This window comes from Xenopus laevis, chromosome 4L (assembly GCF_017654675.1).
Source record: "Xenopus laevis strain J_2021 chromosome 4L, Xenopus_laevis_v10.1, whole genome shotgun sequence".
NCBI classification, from domain to species: Eukaryota; Metazoa; Chordata; class Amphibia; order Anura; family Pipidae; genus Xenopus; species Xenopus laevis.
Genome location: NC_054377.1, coordinates 152,887,620 through 152,908,728, shown reverse-complemented (window position 1 = coordinate 152,908,728; position 21,109 = coordinate 152,887,620). Strand labels below are relative to the sequence as shown.

The following is a 21,109-nucleotide window of genomic DNA, read 5'->3' as shown; positions in this document are numbered from 1 at the left end:
TTTTGGATATATTAATAATAACGTGTTGGATACATTAATAATAACGTGTTGGATATATTAATAATAATGTGTTGGATATATTAATAATAATGTGTTGGATATATTAATAATAATGTGTTGGATACATTAATAATAACGTGTTGGATATATTAATAATAATGTGTTGGATACATTAATAATAACGTGTTGGATATATTAATAATAATGTGTTGGATATATTAATAATAACGTGTTGGATATATTAATAATAATGTGTTGGATATATTAATAATAATGTGTTGGATATATTAATAATAATGTGTTGGATATATTAATAATAATGTGTTGGATATATTAATAATAATGTGTTGGATATATTAATAATAATGTGTTGGATTTAATTCGTCCTGATGTTCCACTCGGATCAGTACAGGGATCTGTCGATATTCAATCCATTTTATTAAGGAACATATTTGCCCTCGTGTCCCAGGATTCCCATCGCAGGTCCTGGAGCAGATTCCGCTTGTTATTCCGTATGTAGGTCGTTTGTACTCGACATCTCAACACTCGGAAAGTTCAAAGCCGCCATAGTGAGAAACCGGCACACGCCGACGGGGCTTTTCTTTTCCTTTGGGTTTTGTTTCGTTTTGCTTTTCTCTTGTCTCTGATCTCGCTCTGTTGGGAAACACTGAAACTCTGACTTTGCTTTTCCTCCAACAGGTTTGGGTCGATGCGGGAACACAAATCTTCTTCTCCTACGCCATCTGCTTGGGGTGCCTGACGGCTCTGGGCAGCTACAATAATTACAATAATAACTGCTACAGGTATAGACGATTCATGTCAATTATTAAAGGGTGGTTCACCTTTAAAGCAACAGTAACACCCCCATGGCTACAGCAGCTTGTTTATATAAACTATAGTAGTACTTATCTGTTATCTACTGTGTATCCTGTGCTTGAATGGCTGCCCCCATGGCTACAGCAGCTTGTTTATATAAACTATAGTAGTACTTATCTGTTATCTACTGTGTATCCTGTGCTTGAATGGCTGCCCCCATGGCTACACAGCAGCTTGTTTATATAAACTATAGTAGTGTTTCTGAAGCAAACACACCAGTTTCACCAGTGCAGGGCAATACTGCATTATATTTTTATTACTTTAAAACACTTTAATTTTTTGATGTTAGTGTTCCTTTAAGTTAACTTTTAGTATTTTATAGAATGCCCAACTTTTCAATAAATCTTCATTTTTACATTTTTTTTCATAGTTTTTGAATTACAGGTATGGGATCCGTTAACAGGAAACACGGTATCCAGAAAGATCCAAATTACAGAAAGGCCTCTCCCTTTTTCTGTGTAATAATAAAACAGTCGCTTGTACTTGATCCAACTAAGATATAATTAATCCGTATTGGAGGCAAAACCAGCCTATTGGCTTTATTTAATGTTTATATGATTTTCTAGTAGACTTAAGGTATGAAGATCCAAATTGTGGAAAGATCCATTATCTGGAAACCCTAAGGTCCCAAACATTCTTTATAATAGGTCCATGCCTGTATTGCCTTAAGGGATGAAGATCCAAATTAGGGAAAGATTCGTTATCCAGAAACCCCCCATTATCTAGATAACAAATCCCATGCCTATACTCCGAATGTTTAAAAACGATTTCCTTTTTCTGTGTAATAATAAAACAGTCGCTTGTACTTGATCCCAACTAAGATATAATTAATCCTTATTGGAAGAAAAACCAGCCTATTGGGTCTATTTAATGTTTATATGATTTTCTAGTAGACTTAGGGGCACATTTACTTAGCTTGAGTGAAGGAATAGAATAAAAAAAACTTCGAATTTCGAATGTTTTTTTTGGCTACTTCGACCATCGAATTGGCTACTTCGACCTTCGACTCCGACTTCGAGTCGAATTCAAACTAAAAATCGTTTGACTATTCGACCATTCGATAATCGAAGTACTGTCTCTTTAAAAAAGACTTCGACCCCCTACTTCGCCACCTAAAACCTACCGAGGTGCAATGTCAGCCTATAGGGAAGGTCCCCATAGGCTTTCTTAGCTTTTTTTAGTCGAAGAAAAATCGTTCGATATTCAAAGTCGAAGGATTTAACTTCGGCAGTCGAATATCGAGGGTTAATTAACCCTCGATATTGGACCCTATGTAAATCTGCCCCTTAAGGTATGAAGATCCAAATTAAGGAAACCCCAAGGTCCTAAATATTCTGGAAATAGGTCCCATTCTTGTATTTCCTTCTTCTTTTTTCCAGCTTTCAAATGGGGGTCACTGACTGAAGTGGAATTCTGTTCTTTCTTTATTTACAGAGACTGCCTCTTGCTTTGCTGTTTGAACAGCGGCACCAGTTTTGTTGCGGGTTTTGCGATATTCTCTGTACTTGGATTTATGGCTTATGAACAAGGGGTGCCAATTGCTGAGGTGGCCGAGTCAGGTAAGTGATTAACGGGCAGTTACTATTTTGCACTATATAAAGTCCATGCTTATTATTATTATTATTATTATTATTATTATTATTATACACGAGAGGACATAAAGGAAGAGACTGAGTTAGACTCAAGCTACAAGGCAGGTCTGGAGAGGAGAGGTGGATTCCTCTGCGAATAAGTGACAGTAAACCCAAAAGAGCTGATCAGCTGACTAAGACCAGCAGTGAGATTGAGTATAGAAGGGGCCCCAGAATGGAGTCTTAGGATACCCCATAATTATATCGTTTGAAAGGTTATGATCCCTTGTCCAAGACCACACAGACCCAATGATACATAATGAGTCCAAGCTGCACTATGTTGGATATTCACTAAGATTCCTAGTTGCTCAAGGCGTAACTTTGCCGCACTTAGCGTTCAGAACAATGCGCGCGTTAGTGAATTTGCGTAGTTACGTCCGTTGCACAAATTCGCCAGGCGTAAGGGTGCGAAGTAACACTAGCGAATTTACGCCAGCGTTCCTTAGTGAATTTGCGAAGTAACGAAAATGCCCAACGCTAGGGAATTGACGCTAGCGTTAGGCGATTCGGAGCATAGTGAATTTGCCCCATGTCTTATGTATAAATAATTCAGTGCAAGGGATACACAATCCTATGGGCTTATCCTACGTTTTCCCTTCACAACGATGTGTATGCGACTAATGTGACACTTTTTTGTCCTTTACTATGTAACTATTTATCTGCACCCCCGGAATTAATAACTAATTGATCTTCCAAATGGGATCAGAAATTGCCTTCCCACAGCCAATAGCAACAGTAACTGGACTCTGAAAAAAATCCTTTGCTCCCAGAACAATGGAGGCTGACGATGGGAAATAAGTTTTCGTACAAAACCCAACTCCCATTGCCATTAAATAAACCCAACATCAAAATGGGCTTTGTGCACCTTTGGTCCTTTAGGTTTTCTTTATTCTCTAACAATTTCCAATGAACAAAGGACTAAAAGAAGAGTAAAAATACAATTTTCAGAGTCTGATCGCACAGCAGCTCAATATAATCCCTTTTTATTGCAGTTTAAAGAAGGAAGAGCAAAATTACTGTGTCTTTTGTAGCCTCGTATTCATTATCAGTGGCCCCCACAGCCTGGCTCCTCATCTGCCAAGTATCCAGTGCCCCCCTTTATTGGTACCATTTTTCTCCCCATCCAGTGTACCCCTTTTAAGTAGAATGGTACCACTTAAGGGGGACACTGGATGGAGTGTAGAATGGTACCACTAAAGGGGGGGCGCTGGATGGAGTGTAGAATGGTAACACTAAAGGGGGGCACTGGATGGAGAGTAGAATGGTACCACTAAAGGGGGGGCGCTGGATGGAGTGTAGAATGGTACCACTAAAGTGGAGCACTGGATGGAGTGTAGAATGGTACCACTAAAGGGGGGGCACTGGATGGAGAGTAGAATGGTAACACTAAAGGGGGGGCACTGAATGGAGAGTAGAATGGTAACACTAAAGGGGGGCACTGGATGGAGAGTAGAATGGTACCACTGTTTTTTATGTGTTTTATGTTTTTTATGTGTTTTTTAGCTGAAACTAAAAACACAACTTAACCCAGGATGAGTGTTTTGGAACATTTAGAAATATATATATATATATATATATATATATATATATATATATATATATATATATATATATATATATATATATATATATATATATATATATATATATATATATATATATATAGTAATTTACTGTTCCCAACTCACAACAGAGCTGCAGTGGCTTGTGCCACACTCAGTGTTTGATGGATTCCATTGATAATTAATTGGCCGCCAGTCTCTTCCCTCTCTTCACACTTGAATGGGAAGCTCCACACGTTGTGTCTGAAACTGACACTCAGTAAAATGCTCCTGCCCAATGTTACATGGAGGACACAGTATATATAGAACAACCCCCTGATGGCGGCACATACAGTATCATATATATAAAACATGCACAAGTTCTATGAAGGAAAGCTCTGCCTTTATATACAAGTTATTCTTCTAACCCCCAGAGTTTGTATTTAGCTTAAGCCGTTCCTGCCCCTCGGGGCCTCCAACACTGAAGGCTTTGTTTTCTCACTGTGAAAAAGCATTTGGAACATCTCAATTTGCCGTTGACATTTCCCATTGTGAGGAGTTCACGGCTTCTGCCCATGGCAACTTCATGATTCTCCTTCCCTTGGTTTTCCCCTTTGTGTTCCAGGTCCTGGATTGGCTTTCATTGCCTACCCTAGAGCCGTCACCATGATGCCCCTTGCTCCTCTCTGGGCAGCGCTCTTCTTCATGATGCTCATCTTCCTTGGACTTGATAGTCAGGTGAGACTGTGCACTGAGACTACAATGTGTCTGTCACTAATTAGCATTTCAACTAATTGCTCTCTGTCTCTGACCTGTGCAGTTTGTCTGTGTGGAGAGTTTGGTGACTGCCGTCGTGGACTTGTATCCAAAGATTTTCCGAAGAGGTTACCGGAGAGAACTGTTGATTCTGGCACTTTCTATTGTGTCGTATCTTATTGGACTTATAATGTTAACTGAGGTGAGACCCTTCCTATCTCATTGGCCTCGGCCATTCATATTTTATGCCTTCAATTGTTTCTCCGTGACATTTTGTTGCAAAGTGTCCAAAAAAATCAAATGAAAAATACTCTAAAATATAGTGCCAGAATTATTGATTGTTTGTATATGATAATAAGTAGCTTTGAAACAGAAACTCCAGTAAGGATCTCCCTGGAACCTCACTAGACCTACAACTCATCCCACAGTCTGGCTTCACTTATCAGTCCCCGGGTGCAAGTGCTAAAATATCACAAATGGCCATTAAAGGCTCTAGTGTCCTGAGCTTTTAACCTGCCACTGAATTGAGCACAAAGTGCAAAACGTGGGCCTGTGTGCCCTTTATGTCTAGTCTGGCAGTAAGTACAGGGCCCAAACACCACTTTGACCAATCATACAGGGACTATATACAGTCCCTGTATAATATAGGGGCCCACAGCAAAGTAATTTTAGGGCCCTCAACATAACCAGAGGTTGACTTTTCTACCAATATATTGAAATTGCTCATTATTTGGCTCTCATGGGACCCCCGATACCTCCTGCCCCCCCCTCTTCCTCTGTAGCTACGCCCCTGACTATATACCTAGAGACCAGGAGACCTTGGAGAAATGTATCTGGGATCTCCCACTTTGGAACTGGAGGGAATATGGTACCATAACTTATCAACAACCTCATTTTTTATTATTGTGCGCTCACAATACCAACTGTATCAGGCCCCTTCATTCCTTGGGCCCAACAAGACTTTATTTGGTATATGTTGCTGGGGGCCCCGGAGTGTCATGTGTCGTCTGGTTGGTGACTTCAGTGTGTAGACACCACAGTTCAAAAATTATAATTTCTTAAAGGAACAGTAACGTCAAAAAATAAAAGTTTTTTAAAGTAATGAAAATATAATGCAATGTCTCCCTGCACTGGTAAAACTGCTGTGTTTGCTTCAGAAACACTACTATAGTTTATATATGTAAGCTGCTTTGTAGCAATGGGGGCAGCCATTCAAAGGAGAAAAAGCTCAAGTTACACAGCAGATAGCAGATAAGCTCTGTCTGTCTAATGGTGTTATCTGTTATCCATTAGTTAACCTGTGCCATATAGCCCTTTTTCAATTTCCGCCATTGCTCCACAGCAGCTCATTTATATAAACTATAGTAGTGTTTCTGAAGCAAACAGATCAGTTTCACCTGTGCAGGGCAACATTTTCATTACTTTAAAACACTTAAATTTTTTGGTGTTACTGTTCCTTTAATAATAAGAAAGCCCAGACCACAATAACCAATACAGGACTCACCACTAGTGATGGGCAAATTTTCCACGTCAATTTTTTAAAGTCAATGGGCGTCCAAATAATGATTGACTTTTCTGCTACGCGTCAAAAATTTTCGTGGCAGTTTCGCAAAATGTATTTGCCGCCGGCGAAACCACAAATTCATACCTGGCAAATTTATTTGCCCATCGCTACTCCCCGCCCCATAATTGAGAAGATCTGCAATAAAATGAAAATAAAATGAAAATAAAATGAAAATACAAACTGTAATGCACTGATTCCTGTATAACAATAGGACTGAGCCACTAACTTCACTAATATCCCATTGTGTCTGTTATTCAGGGTGGAATGTACGTGTTCCAGTTGTTTGACTCGTATGCGGCGAGCGGAATGTGTCTGCTGTTTGTCGCCGTATTCGAGTGCATCTGTATCGGCTGGGTTTATGGTAAGTACAGTCGCTATTTCCCAGGTATTGCAACTTTCCGAAATAATTCCACAATTTTCCATGAAAACGTTCGAATTGCTCGATTTTAGTGAAAATGTTCGAATAGCTCGATTTTCCAGTGAAAACGTTCGAATTGCAAGTTTTTTTGGGGGGGGGAAACTTTCTAATTGTTCGATTTTTTGGTAAAAACATTCGAATTGCTCAATTTTTGAGTGAATACTTTCGAATTGCTCGGTTTTTTAGTGATAATTTTCGAATTGCTCGATTTTAGTGAAACCGTTAGAATTGCTTGATTTTCCTGTGAAAACTTGGATTGCTCAATTGCTCAATTTTTTTAGTGAAAACATTCTAATTGCTCGACTTTTTTGGAGAAAATGTTCGAATAGCTCGATTTTTTTCGTGAAAACGTTCGAATTGCTCGATTTTTTTGTGAACTTACAATTTCACTAATTTTGCGGGAAATTCACAAATTTTTCGGCAAAGCTAAACGGGAGAAATTGGCCCATCACTACCCATGAGACAAAACAAATAGATTTAAGGCGTTCATCACTTTTGTTTCAGATTTCCATCCAAACTTCTCCCCTTTGATTCCTTTTTTATAATGTCAATAATCCAGTTGTCTATGAATAAAGGAAAAACACAGAGAGAAGCAAAAGGTGGAGTATGGGATGAGTATGGGATATAATAAAGGAAAAGGTAGAAAAGGGCCCTATGGTATAAGGACATAAAAGTGATAGAAATTGAACCCTGGATGACTTTATGAGCCAATGGGATTGTTGGGAATGAAATTCCTGAGTGACTGGGATTAGACTTCACTAACACAAATGTAAAGGGGCTGCACATGTAAAGGGGCTGCACATGGGGGAGACATGGGCGTTAGACATGGGGGAGAAGAGGGTTTGCTTGGCTTAAATTGAGGTTCTTGTCTCCGCAAAGTTTAACTTGAATAGGAACAAAAATATTAAGTTGTTAGGTGCAGCCTTTGGGGTGAGTGTTTAATTGTACCCTGGGTACCCCTGGAACTATAGCAGGGTGACACCCCAATGTTTCTATATATCTGTAACCTTGTTATGAGCTAAGGGGGCCCAGTCTGAAGGTCAGTTAGGGGGAGATTTGGGGTGAGTGTTTATTTGTACCCTGGGTACCCCTGGAACTATAGCAGGGTGACACCCCAATGTTTCTATATATCTGTAACCTTGTTATGAGCTAAGGGGGCCCAGTCTGAAGGTCAGTTAGGGGGAGATTTGGGGTGAGTGTTTATTTGTACCCTGGGTACCCCTGGAACTATAGCAGGGTGACACCCCAATGTTTCTATATATCTGTAACCTTGTTATGAGCTAAGGGGGCCCAGTCTGAAGGTCAGTTAGGAGGAGATTTGGGGTGAGTGTTTATTTGTACCCTGGGTACCCCTGGAACTATAGCAGGGTGACACCCCAATGTTTCTATATATCTGTAACCTTGTTATGAGCTAAGGGGGCCCAGTCTGAAGGTCAGTTAGGGGGAGATTTGGGGTGAGTGTTTATTTGTACCCTGGGTACCCCTGGAACTATAGCAGGGTGACACCCCAATGTTTCTATATATCTGTAACCTTGTTATAAACTAAGGGGGCCCAGTCTGAAGGTCAGTTAGGGGGAGATTTGGGGTGAGTGTTTATTTGTACCCTGGGTACCTCTGGAACTATAGCAGGGTGACACCCCAATGTTTCTATATATCTGTAACCTTGTTATGAGCTAAGGGGGCCCAGCCTGAAGGCCAGTTAGGGGGGGATTTGGGGTGAGTGTTTATTTGTACCCTGGGTACCCCTGGAACTATAGCAGGGTGACTGTTACCCTGCAGTTAAATTGGCATATTTGTATAATTTCTTTATATAGATTCTTTTGAGCAAAAACTGTTCTTTCTTGAGTCAAATTGAAAGGTGTTTCTGCATAATTAGCAAAAGATTTGCAAGGAAATCATGGTACACAAATTAATTTTATGATTATCAGTCTCGGAGGCTCAGTTAATAATTGAAATACTGATAACTCACTCATTGGTTCTTATTGGCCTGACATATCATTCTAAGCTGTATCTTTAGAGTAATGATATTTGGGTGTATTGGATTCTTCACATTAAATTATCTCTTGGCTCATAACAAAGGGGCATCTGTGTTTAGGTTATGCCCAGCTGCCACAGAATGGACAAAAAGTCTTTCTTGAAGCCAAACTGGAATTCCATAATTCAGGGAGAGAATCCCTGTTATTGCAATGATTATTTTCCCTCATTCCCTCTAATCTGATTGGGTGACCTAAGATGTTCTTTCTTTTTACAGGAAGCAATAGGTTTTATGATAATATTGAAGATATGATTGGACATCGCCCGTTTGTATTAATAAAATGGTGTTGGATGTTCTTCACCCCGGGAATTTGTGCAGTAAGTACTTTCTGTAATAACCTAAACTGCTAAGACTATGGTCATCGTAAGATCAGGTTTAGACCAGGACTGGTGACTTGGCTTCTCTTGACTCATCACCCTAGTGGCCCATGGGCCCCAAAATGAATGCCCTCCTGACTACTATATGTTCTCATGGCTACACAGGTGTCAAACACAATTCCAGCAGAATTTTTCTAGTCCAAATTTCTCGAGTTTTTTTTTTTTAAAAAAAGAAAAAACATAAAATTTTTCTAGATTTATTATATTGTAGCTGTTATGTTTGGGGTAGCTGAGGATGAGGAGAGTATGGCAGTGCTTTATTAGCAGGCTCTCATGCAGCCATTACACAACAGTAACTTTCACTTTTAAAGGAAAACTATACCCCCAAAATGAATACTTAAGCAACAGATAGTTTATATCAAATTGAATGGCATATTAAAGAATCTTACCAAACTGGAATATATATTTACATAAATATTGCCCTTTTACATCTCTTGCCTTGAACCACCATTTCGTGACTCTATCTGTGCTGCCTCAGAGATCACCTGACCAGAAATACTACAACACTAACTGTAACAGGAAGAAGTGAGGAAGCAAAAGGCAGAACTCTGTCTGTTAATTGGCTCATGTGACCTTACATGTGGTTTGTATGTGTGCACTGTGAATCGTACGATCTCAGGGGGCGGCCCTTATTTTTTAAAATGGCAATTGTCTATTTATGATTACCCAATGGCACATACTACTAAAAAAGTATATCATTATGATAATGGTTCATTTACATGAAGCAGGGTTTTACATATGAGCTGTTTTACTCAGTATCTTTTAATAGAGACCTACATTGTTTCGGGGGTATAGTTTTCCTTTAAGCTGTCAGGAAGTATGCACAGTATAAGTCTGGGCATAGTGACATCTACAGGCCATTTGCATAAACACCACATATTCCCCCTATAGTAGGAAAGAATTTGGGCAAATGTAATAAAGAACAACAATGCATGTTAAAGCAATAATATACATTATTCACATCACATAGTCCTGGGTCCATGCAGGTAGTTTTCTGATTCTCTCAGTACGCCTTATAGGTTCACTTTCTTCAGGTCTATTGCAGTTGACATCAGGAGTAGGAAAATGTCCTTCATCAAATGGAGCTTCTCCAAAGTCATATCTAACAGGAGCAAGACGACTTGCATTCCATATGCGTCCATCAGACAGTTCACATGTTTATGGACCTCGCTGGGGTCTCACTTCAAGTGGTGTAGTAAATTTAGATTGTCCTTGTTTCAATATTCCTGGTTTCTTAATTCTGACTAAAGATCCAGGCTGAAAGTGTACTTCTCTGGCACCACGTTTTCTGTCAGTATAAGCCTTGCATTTGGCTTGTTGACGTTTCACAATGTCAGCAGTAGATGATTTTGTAGGCACAGTATTTTGTGGAAATTTGATGTCTGCAACATGTAACTTGATTTCTCCATTTGCTTGTGGGTAATATACTGAAGATTTCCTATGCACAATATTCCTCTCTCTCAGAAAAGATTCAAACTCATATGAGACAATCTGTGGTCCGTTGTCTGATATTAACTCCTTTGGATTACCTTCTCTGCTGAAGACTGTAGACAGAAATGTTATTACTGTAGCTGATGTTATATAAGAAACAAGTGCAATTTCAGGCCATTTACTGTAATAGTCCATCAAGGTTATAGCAAATCTACAGTCTATAGGAGCATCTGTAAAAGGACCGACAATATCAATGGCAAGTTTTTCCCATGCTGAATCAGGAAATTGTACTGGTTTTACATCTGGTCTCCACTTAAATTTGTGTACAAATTTCTTTGCACAACCCAGTGAAGTGTTGCTTTGTGGTGAAACTTTAGACACTGGCGGTGTGGCAGGCACTGGTGCTGTAGTAATGAGACCATCAACTAATTGTAGGTTTAATGCAGCAAAGAGATCCCTTCCAAGTATAGCAGTTCCCTTATTCACAATGTAAAAGTCACATTTTGCAGCATTTGATTCAAATTGTACAGTCACTGGCAAGTAACCAAGCACAGGGATTGGATCCTTTAAGTAACTGACCAGTTTCAGGGCAGGTGCAACAAGTGGATCTTTTGCAAAGTATTTCAAGAAAATCTCCTTTGGTCGTATAGAAAGAGCTGAACCTGTATCACATCAGGTTAATGGAGTGTCCCTTGTCAGCAGAAGCAGTAGACACTGACATATAAACTTGTCTGGAATAAATGTACCAGCTTTATCCGCACTTAATACTGTGACATTTGTAGTAGTGACTTCATGAACAACTTTAGAACTACGGCAGATCTCCTACTTTTGTGCAGTTGCGGCACCATAAAGCTTTTGCAGGACATGTAACATAATTTGCAGTGTGTTGTGTTGAACCACAGCGAAAGCAGTATTTGCTATTTGTATTTGCTGCACGGTTTTGCAGTGTAGGTGAATCCCTTTCCTTAGCACTGTATTTTGCCTGTGACTGTGCATTATTAGGCCCCAGTGCTGAATTCACAGTCTGTACATTCCCAGCAGTTCCCTGACTGAGAGTTTTAGCCTCTTCCACTGCTGTTTCAATTTGGCTAGCAACTGTAATAGCCTTTGCAAGGGTTAAATCCTGCTCTAGGAGCAGTCTCTCTCTAATGTGAGGTGAGTTTGTTTTTTCCACTATATGGTCTCTTAGAATTTCATCTGTTAGATTCCCAAACTCACAGGTAACAACCATCTCTCTCAAAGCTGCTACAAATTGTTCTGTGGATTCGCCATTACATTGTCCATGTTGGCGGAATTTATTTTAAGAATTATCTTTCAGCAACCGCATTTACTCTTGGCATGAAAAAGTTCTTTATAGCAGTAAGAGCAGTTTCATAAGTCTCACCAGGTAATGGTAATGTATAGAATATGGCTGGAAAGAGCTGGAAAGAGTCAGAAGAAGAAGGCAGATAATTAAAAAAAACTATACAAAAGAAAAAATGAAGTTCAATTGAAATGTTGCTAAGAATTAGCCATTGTATAACATACTAAGGGGCAGATATACTAAGGGTCGAATTCCGAAGTTAAAAAAACTTCGAAATTCGACACGCGAATTGAAATCTTTCGACTTCGAATATCGAAGTCGAAGGATTTTTAGCGTATTCGATCGAATAGAAATCGTTCAATCGAACGATTAAATATTTTGAATCGAAAGATTCGAACAATTTTTATCGATCGATTGAAGGATTTCTATTCGATGTGCAAAGACTTAGAAAAGTGCTGTGGAAGGTCCCCATAGGCTAACATTGGACTTTGGTAGCTTTAATTTGGCAAAGTATGAAGTCAAATTTTTTTTTAAAGAGACAGTACTTCGATTATCGAATGGTTGAATATTCGAAAGATTTTTACTTCGAAACGAAGTCGTAGTAAATTCGAAGTCATATTATCCTTTTCGATGGTCGAAGTATACAAAAAATTACTTCGAAATTCGAACTTTTTTAACTTCGAAAATTCACTCGAGCTTAGTAAATCTGCCCCTTAAAGTTAACTTAAAGGTGAACCAACCCCTTTAAAGGGATTGGGCCATAATAATTCTAATTGTTTTGTACCAAACATCTCTCTCTCTTTCAGAGCATCTTCATATTTTTCTTGGTGAAATATAAACCACTGAAATACAATAATGTATATACGTATCCTGCCTGGGGATATGGCATAGGGTGGATGATGGCTCTCTCCTCCATGGTGTGTATTCCTTTATGGATTATAATCAAGATGTGCAAGACTGAAGGCAGCTTTTTACAGGTAAGAGAAGCAGCCTGGCTCATCAATATAATGGGGAATATAGTAACAATGGAATCTAACATCTAAATGTCCATTTATAGGCTTGCAGGCTTATACATAGTGACATAATCACATCCATCAAGTTCAACCTTAAGTCTATATATAATCTGCCTAACTGCCAGTTGATCCAGAGGAAGGCAAGAAAAACCCATCTGAAGCCTCTCCAATTTGCCTCAGAGGGGGAAAAATTCCTTCCTGACTCCAAAATGGAACCAGTCCCTGGATCAACTTGTACTATGAGCTATCTCCCATATCCCTGTATTCCCTCACTTGCTAAACACCATCCAACCCCTTCTTATACCTATCTAATGTATCAGCCTGTACCCCTGATTCACTTCCCAGCTCTCCCTGTAGCACCCCTTTCCCTCCTCTAATCTCATTGGCTCCCTCCTGTCTGCTGGGAGGAGCTACTGGTGAATAAAGCATCCGACCCTTCCTTATACCTATCTAATGTAGTATCCTAATGGGTACATCATCTATTTGGGATGGCACATGTTCTTTTTCACTGCTTGTTTTAGACTCGCCCGAAGGAGAGAGTAGGTGCTCCTGGGCCGTGTCATTACTACGTTTTCTTTGAGATCTAAATCCCCAAAACTTGTACCTAAAATCATGGAGGGATGTTCTGCTGGAGATCCAGAGACAACAACATTCATTTTGGACATGTGGGCAGATCAAATAGTTGGGAAAATGGGATTCAACCATGGAAGATGGACATTATAAACAAGATGAGCCTTTATTGGGAATGACCAAAGGAATTTGGGGAAGGATGGTTGGAAAAGGGCACCATGGCCAACTTCTGTAGTGTATTTCAGTAGGTAGGACGAGGATTTTTACCACAAACACAGGGGAGGGCAGGAGGGTCCAATCCAATGTATCCAGGTACCCAGACGGTTACACACACAATCAGACAGTCACAAATTTATTCCCAAAACCTGACCATCTTGCGGATATTCCTTGAGTACCCGACCCGATGCAGGACTCTAGTCTGTGGTTTGATATCTTAGATCAACTGAGAGAACTCTTCACTTTTTAGTGCATTCACTCCTACTGTTTCTCTACACAACCCGGAACCCCAAATATATCTCCATGTTCCACTTCTCCAATACTGGTTGTACAATTTGTTGGTGATTGGGATTATTTTATATTGTCGGTATAAACCTCTGGGTATTTCTAATGAGTTGTAACTGCTCTAATGTTCATGTGTTGAACCCGCAGAAACTGAAGACGTTGACGTTACCAAGTCCAGACCTGAAAATGAGGGGGAAGCTGGGGGCCGACGCCTGCACCGCGACAGTAAATGACTGTGACGCTAAACTTAAAGGCGACGGGAACATTTCGGCCATTACAGAAAAGGAAACGCACTTCTGAGGCAAAATACTGGTTGTTTCACACAAACTCAGACAAAAAAAAAAAACGAGAGATTTCACTTAAATGTAGCGTCTCGCTTGTTCCGCACAAAATCTTAACAGGTTGATTTTAAAGTGCACATTGTACACTTGTTGTGTTATATAAGTGACAGTGTTGTTTAGTGGCAGTTCTATGTGATGTTGTCCATCGTTTCCTATAGTGAACTGTACCGTTTTTATACCTGGACTTTATGACGTGTCGTGTTTCTAATCTGTCCGGATCTTTATAACGTGTTTGTCTGTAGGAACAGCCATTTTACAGGTTCCTCGTTAGCAGCGTTTATTAATTGGACTGCGTAGAGTCTCGCTGATATGTGTAACCACAACGGATATTTCTCTTGTGAGGTTAAAAAAAAAAATCATTTTAAAAAAAAGGTAAATTTGACTGTTTTAGACTGTCGTTTTCTGGGGACCTAAAGGAGCCCGTGGCTTTCCCGTCAATACAAGTCCCGCCTTTCTCCAGCCTTTCCTTTGCTGGTATCAGGAATCTGGGTGTAGGGAATCCTCTACAGTACAACCCCCAATTTACATTTTTCAGGGGAACAGAAAAAAACAGTGTAAATCAAGGAAAATGTAAAATCAGGGAAATGTATTATGTATAAATATAAGTGGGACCACAAAACAACAATGTAAAATGAGGGTAAAATCAAAATTAGGGGATGTAAAATTGAGGTTTCACTGTATTTGGGATTCAGTTCAATCACGAACAGAATCAGAATCCTAATTTGCATTTTACTTCCTTTTTTTGCAACGAAAAGTCACTTGTTTTCCCTTCCCGGCCCTAATTTACATATGCAAATTAGGATTCAGATTCAGTTGGGCCAGGCAGAAGAATTCGACTGAATCCAAATCCTGCTGAAAAGGCAAAATCCTGGCTGAATCCCGAACTGATACCTGGATTCAATGCATCCCTATTGCTAACACACAAAGCCAACCCCCCACGGAACAATTTAAAGGGTGGTTCATAGTGATGGGCGAATTTATTCGGCAGGCGCGAATTCGCGCGATTCGTCGCCAGCGAATAAATTCGCGAAACGCCGGCATCAAAAAAAATTTGCCGAAAAAACGGACGCCGGCGTCAAAAACGGGCGCCCGCGTCAAAAACAAGACGCCGGCGCCGTTTTGCGAATTTCGCGCAAAATTCCCTAATTTTTCGGCGAAGCGAAACAGCGCAAATTCGCCCATCCCTAGTGGTTCACCTTTAAGTTAACTTTTAGTATGTTATAGAATGGCCAATTTCTTAGCAATTTTTCAGTTCGTCTTCATTTTTAAAGTATTTGAATTATTTGCCTTCTTCTGACTCTTTCAAGATTTCAAATGGGGGTCACTGACCCCATCTAAAAAACAAATGCTCTGTAAGGCTACAAATGTTATTACTACCTTTTATTATTTCTATTCAGGCCTCTCCTATTCATATTCCAGTCTCTTATTCAAATCAATGCATGGTTGCTAGGGGAAGTTGGACTCTAGCAACCAGATGGCTGAAACTGCAAACTGGAGAGCTGCTGAAAACAAAGCTAAATAACTTAAAAACCAAAAATAATAAAAAAAAATAACTCTCTTCATCATAATAACAGTTCATTTAAATGTGAACGTCCCCTTGAACTGCATTTCTGCGCTGATTTAACTGAATTCCCATAGGGGTGGCTGCTGATTTTTCACTTTTCCAAACTGAAGTTTTCTCAAATTCCATCCCGAAATTGTTTGCTTTTTGAAATTGAACTTAATGGAGTTTTTCCTCATTTTGAACACTGAAAACACACATCCCTTTGACTTCTATAGAAGATCGGCAGGTCTTAGTGGCCGCATTTGTTTAAAATTCTAATATTCAATTTATAAATAGAAATAATTCAGATTAATGTGGTTTTGCTACAAATTTCTTGCAAATACCTGAGTTTGGTAAATTTGCCCTGAAATGTCCTTGCGCTCATTTCTTATTTTTCGCGCAGGGAATGCGTCGCATTGTTGCAGTGACTGCATGAAGTTTGTTCCATAATTGTAGCGACAGATCATGAGATCAATAGCAGAGAATATTCATGATATTTATATTCATTCGTCTGACACCTTCACAACTGGACCAGTGCTGGACACCCAGTCGTTACTTAGCTGATATGAACCAATTGTAAGTTTAATAGGAGACGTTCCATCACTTAAACTAGTCCTAGTGAGTTCTATTGCATATCTTGTTTGTCCGGCTTTCTGATGTACTACTGATCTATCACAGTGAAGGTCAGTAATGTCCAGTAACATAGTAACATAGTAAGTGAGGTTGAAGAAAGACACACGTCCATCAAGTTCAACCTTAAGTCTTTATATAACCTGCCTAACTGCCAGTTCACCCAGAGGAAGGCGAAAAATCAATTTTGAAGTCTCTCCAATTTGCCTCAGAGGGGGAAATATTCCTTCCTGACTCCAAAATGGAAATGGGACCAGTCCCTGGATCAACTTGTACTATGAGCTCTCTCCCATATCCCTGTATTCCCTCACTTGCTAAACACCATCCAACCCCTTCTTATACCTATCTAATGTATCAGCCTGTACCCCTGATTCACTTCCCAGCTCTCCCTGTAACACCCCTTTCCCTCCTCTAATCTCATTGGCTCCCTCCTGTCTGCTGGGAGGAGCTACTGGTGAATAAAGCATCCGACCCTTCCTTGTACCTATCTAATGTATCAGCCTGTACCCCTGATTCACTTCCCAGCTCTCCCTGTAACACCCCTTTCCCTCCTCTAATCTCATTGGCTCCCTCCTGTCTGCTGGGAGGAGCTACTGGTGAATAAAGCATCCGACCCTTCCTTGTACCTATCTAATGTATCAGCCTGTACCACTGATTCACTTCCCAGCTCTCCCTGTAACACCCCTTTCCCTCCTCTAATCTCATTGGCTCCCTCCTGTCTGCTGGGAGGAGCTACTGGTGAATAAAGCATCCGACCCTTCCTTGTACCTATCTAATGTATCAGCCTGTACAACTGATTCACTTCCCAGCTCTCCCTGTAACACCCCTTTCCCTCCTCTAATCTCATTGGCTCCCTCCTGTCTGCTGGGAGGAGCTACTGGTGAATAAAGCATCCGACCAGGGCCGCTCCGGCCATGAGGCAAGGTGAGAATCTTGCCTCAGGCGGCACGGAGCGGCCAGTTACCAGGGGCGGCAAAAAGCCGCCTCTGGTAACTTTAAGAGCCGAATTTCCATTTTTTAAAATGGAAATTCGGCTCTTCTAGCGCAGCGAGCGCAATAGCGCTCACTGCACTAGCGATGCGGCCCCTCCTCCACCCGCTCTGACGCTGGTAGTTAGAAGAGCGGAGCAGGAGGAGGGGTGGCATTGGGGCTGCTGCCTCAGGCGGCAGCAGCCCCTGAAACGTGCCTGCATCCGACCCTTCTTATACATATCTAATGTATCAGCCAATCTATCAGTGTTGGACCGGGGGGTGTAGGCCCACTCACATTGCCACATCAGGGCCTTCCTTGTCAGCCACCCCTGGGCCCCCATGCCTCCCCCTCCGCTACCACTGGTCCCTCTGCTGCAACCCCCCACACCACCAGCACATACCTCCTTATTTCTTTATGTGGCCGGGGGGTGGCTATGAAGCAGTGCAGATGAGCAGCAGCATTTCAGGCAGCCGTGAGGAGCAAGTCTGGGCCAACAGGGCCAACAAGTAGGGTTGCCACCTTTCCATATGGCGGAGACCGGGCAGGGGGCGGGCTGTGATGTCAGGGGGCAGGGCTGTGATGTAAATGGGAGTGGTTGAGCCATCAGGGGGCGGGGCTACAATGCGGCAATCGGCCGTGTCAATCAAGGGAGGTTTTGACCCAGGCAACTCTTCATAATACTGGGCTGTCTGGTCAAAGCCGGACAGGTGGCAAATAAACACATAAGGGGGCTTGTCCCCTGCTTGAAATCCCCCTGAGTGACGGTACTTGTCTTTTTGTTCCAGGTGTCCCTCCAGCCCAGTCCGACCCTGGTAATGTTCTCTATAGGACACAGATATGAACACTATGTTATTGACTTACATGATTGAGTCCATGTCAGACCATATACGAACAGAGGTTTATACAACAGGGTTTGGGATTCAGCCAAGATTCGGCCTTTTTCAGCAGGATTTGGATTTGGTAAAATCCATGTGACTGGCCGAACTGAATCCCAATCCAAAAAATAAATCACATGACTTTTCGTCACACAAACAAGGAAGTGAAATATGTACTTTGTTTTCCCCAATTGACATATGTAAATTAGGGTTTGATTTGGTATTTGAGCAAATCTTTCACAAAGGATCCTGATATAGTGGATTGGTGCCTCGTTACCAGACACACACACTACACAGCTATTTCTAATGATGTTGTGTCCGTGTGTCCAGACAAAGGCAGGGCTAGAGCCAATCAGACTGAAATCTCAGTAAATAAGTCCAAAATCAGTGGGTTTTCTATAGCGGATATAACAAACACACCAAGCTCCTCCCTTCCTAGTGTTCCATGTGCCACTAACACTGTGGGGCTCATTTATTGATACTGGGCAAATTTGCCCATGGGCAGTTACCTATAGCAACCAATCAGTGATTAGCTTTTTAAAGCCAGCTGCAAGTAAAACAATGAATGCAGCAATTTGATTGGTTGCCATGGGTTACTGCCCATGGACAAATTTGCCCAGTGTTGACAAATGACCCCCTGTGTGTCGTCAGCTTTGCCCTCAGCAATGGCAGATACAGTCGTACAATGTCTTCTTCCCAATACCTCACCCCCAGCTGTACAGTCAATCATATATATATATATATAAATCCTATAATATATACTAAACTAATACACAGGATTATATGGGAAATGACTACGCTATACAGTATATTTATATTAATATACACTTTATTATACACAGATCATTTAGCCATTATATCCCAGTCTTTACATTGTAAATACATAGAGTTGTTTACAGTATTGCCATGTTACAAATACTCTATTTTGTCAAACTAACATTTCCGTGGTTTGCCGATGCAATATGGCGGCCGCGTAGTTTGCGCTCGGGACTAGAAGTGCCGGGGTTGAATTCTGGTTGATGTCACTTCCAGTTATTTTGGTTTTTTTTACTTAGAAAATCCTAAATGGCTGAAATTTGAGGCTTGGCAATTCGTTTTATAACTATATGAAGCTTCACAGAGATGCTGGCCAGGACTCTCTATTGGTCAATCAATTTCTTATAGCAACAGATTTTTTTTTCAGATTTGGTCATAATAGAGACCAGAAGAAATGGACCAGCAATTAAGGTCCTCATAGAGCTTGAGAGAGAATAAAATACTGTGTATGTAGATTCCCCTGGGAGCCCCCTGACTTGGTTACTAGTTCCCTGGCCTGGAGGCAGAGTCACCTGTTTGGCTGGAAGAGCAGTTCTTTGTTTTCTCTTTGCTCTCCCACCAGTAACTGCCCTTATACAAGTTTATAAAACTCTGTGATTCCTTGTTCAGGGTTCTGACACTTTGTAAATTCAGAATCCATGGTGGTCGCGTCAAACAATATTTCCACAACACAATTTTAGCATTAAATACTAGTGATGGGCGAATTTATTTGACAGGCATGGATTTGTGGCGAATTTCCACGTTTCCTGAATGTTTTTGCTTAACTTTAGTGAAAATTCGCCTTCGAGAATTTGCCGTAACAAAAGAAATTGTTCTGCATCAAAATTGACACACGCATAGAAATTGTTGCAAATCAAAATCAATGTAAACTTTGTGCACAAGTTGACCCGAACCTGCCCAATCTGTGGGGCCCATGGGCTTTGGGTCAGCGGCACATTATTAGTTCTCTGATATCAAACTGAATTGTTACTATAATGAATGTGAAACAACAGTGCCACCTGCTGGACATAACCAACCAGGCTTCAATCATCAATTCATTTTCAGTGTAGCCAGGCCTTGGAAATGACCAGCAGATGGCACTGTTGTTTCACATTCATTATATCAACAGTCTGAAAACTGCTCACATCTTGAAAATTAGAAAAAAAAATCATGTAAATTGCAAATGTGCTTAGGAGAGTGCACAGAGCAGATTTAAATTATTCTTTATGGTGTGTTCACATTCCCTCTACAGTAAAATTACCACTGGGATAATAGGCAGATAGGAACCCCTCTCCTCATATGTATATATCCAAACATATATATCATATATATATCATATATATCATATATATCCAAACAATTTGTAGCATAACTACAGAGGAAGCAGACCCTGCGGCTGCAGGGGGTATAGGGGCCCCATGAGGTCCTAATTAATAATACATTTCAATTACTATTGGAACAGGTCAACCTGGTCCAATTGTTGTGAGTGAAAATTCAGGTGATTTGATCAATCTCAAATCAAAATTTAGTAAATAATTTCACTACTAGGAAGTATGGTCTGATCGTATCGTATGATATAATCAGATGATATAAAAGTGTATCTGATGATATAAAGGTGTATTAGATAATATAAAGGTGTATCTGATGATATAAAGGTGTAATGTATGATATAAAGGTGTATCGTATGATATAAAGGTGTATCTGATGATATAAAGGTGTATCGTATGATATAAATGTGTATCAGATGATATAAAGGTGTATCAGATGATATAAAGGTGTATCGTATGATATAAAGGTGTATCGTATGATATAAAGGTGTATCGTATGATATAAAGGTGTATCGTATGATATAAAGGTGTATCAGTATGATATAAAGGTGGTATCGTATGATATAAAGGTGTATCGTATGATATAAAGGTGTATCGTATGATATAAAG

At 40.4% G+C, this 21,109-nt stretch overlaps 1 protein-coding gene across 1 annotated transcript in view; it reads left to right on the top strand.

Annotated features, from left to right (window-relative positions):
• Positions 1-14,951, top strand: part of LOC108704037 (sodium- and chloride-dependent GABA transporter 3) — a 105,495-nt gene extending 90,544 nt beyond the window's left edge. The window contains exons 8-15 of the mRNA XM_018240407.2: positions 700-803; positions 2,311-2,435; positions 4,674-4,786; positions 4,869-5,006; positions 6,627-6,729; positions 9,038-9,138; positions 12,739-12,909; positions 14,164-14,951. Of these exons, the coding sequence (XP_018095896.1) occupies positions 700-803; positions 2,311-2,435; positions 4,674-4,786; positions 4,869-5,006; positions 6,627-6,729; positions 9,038-9,138; positions 12,739-12,909; positions 14,164-14,316 (1,008 nt within the window). The 3' untranslated portion in view covers positions 14,317-14,951. The remainder of the gene's footprint in view (positions 1-699; positions 804-2,310; positions 2,436-4,673; positions 4,787-4,868; positions 5,007-6,626; positions 6,730-9,037; positions 9,139-12,738; positions 12,910-14,163) is intronic.
• Positions 14,952-21,109: the final 6,158 nt, after the last annotated feature.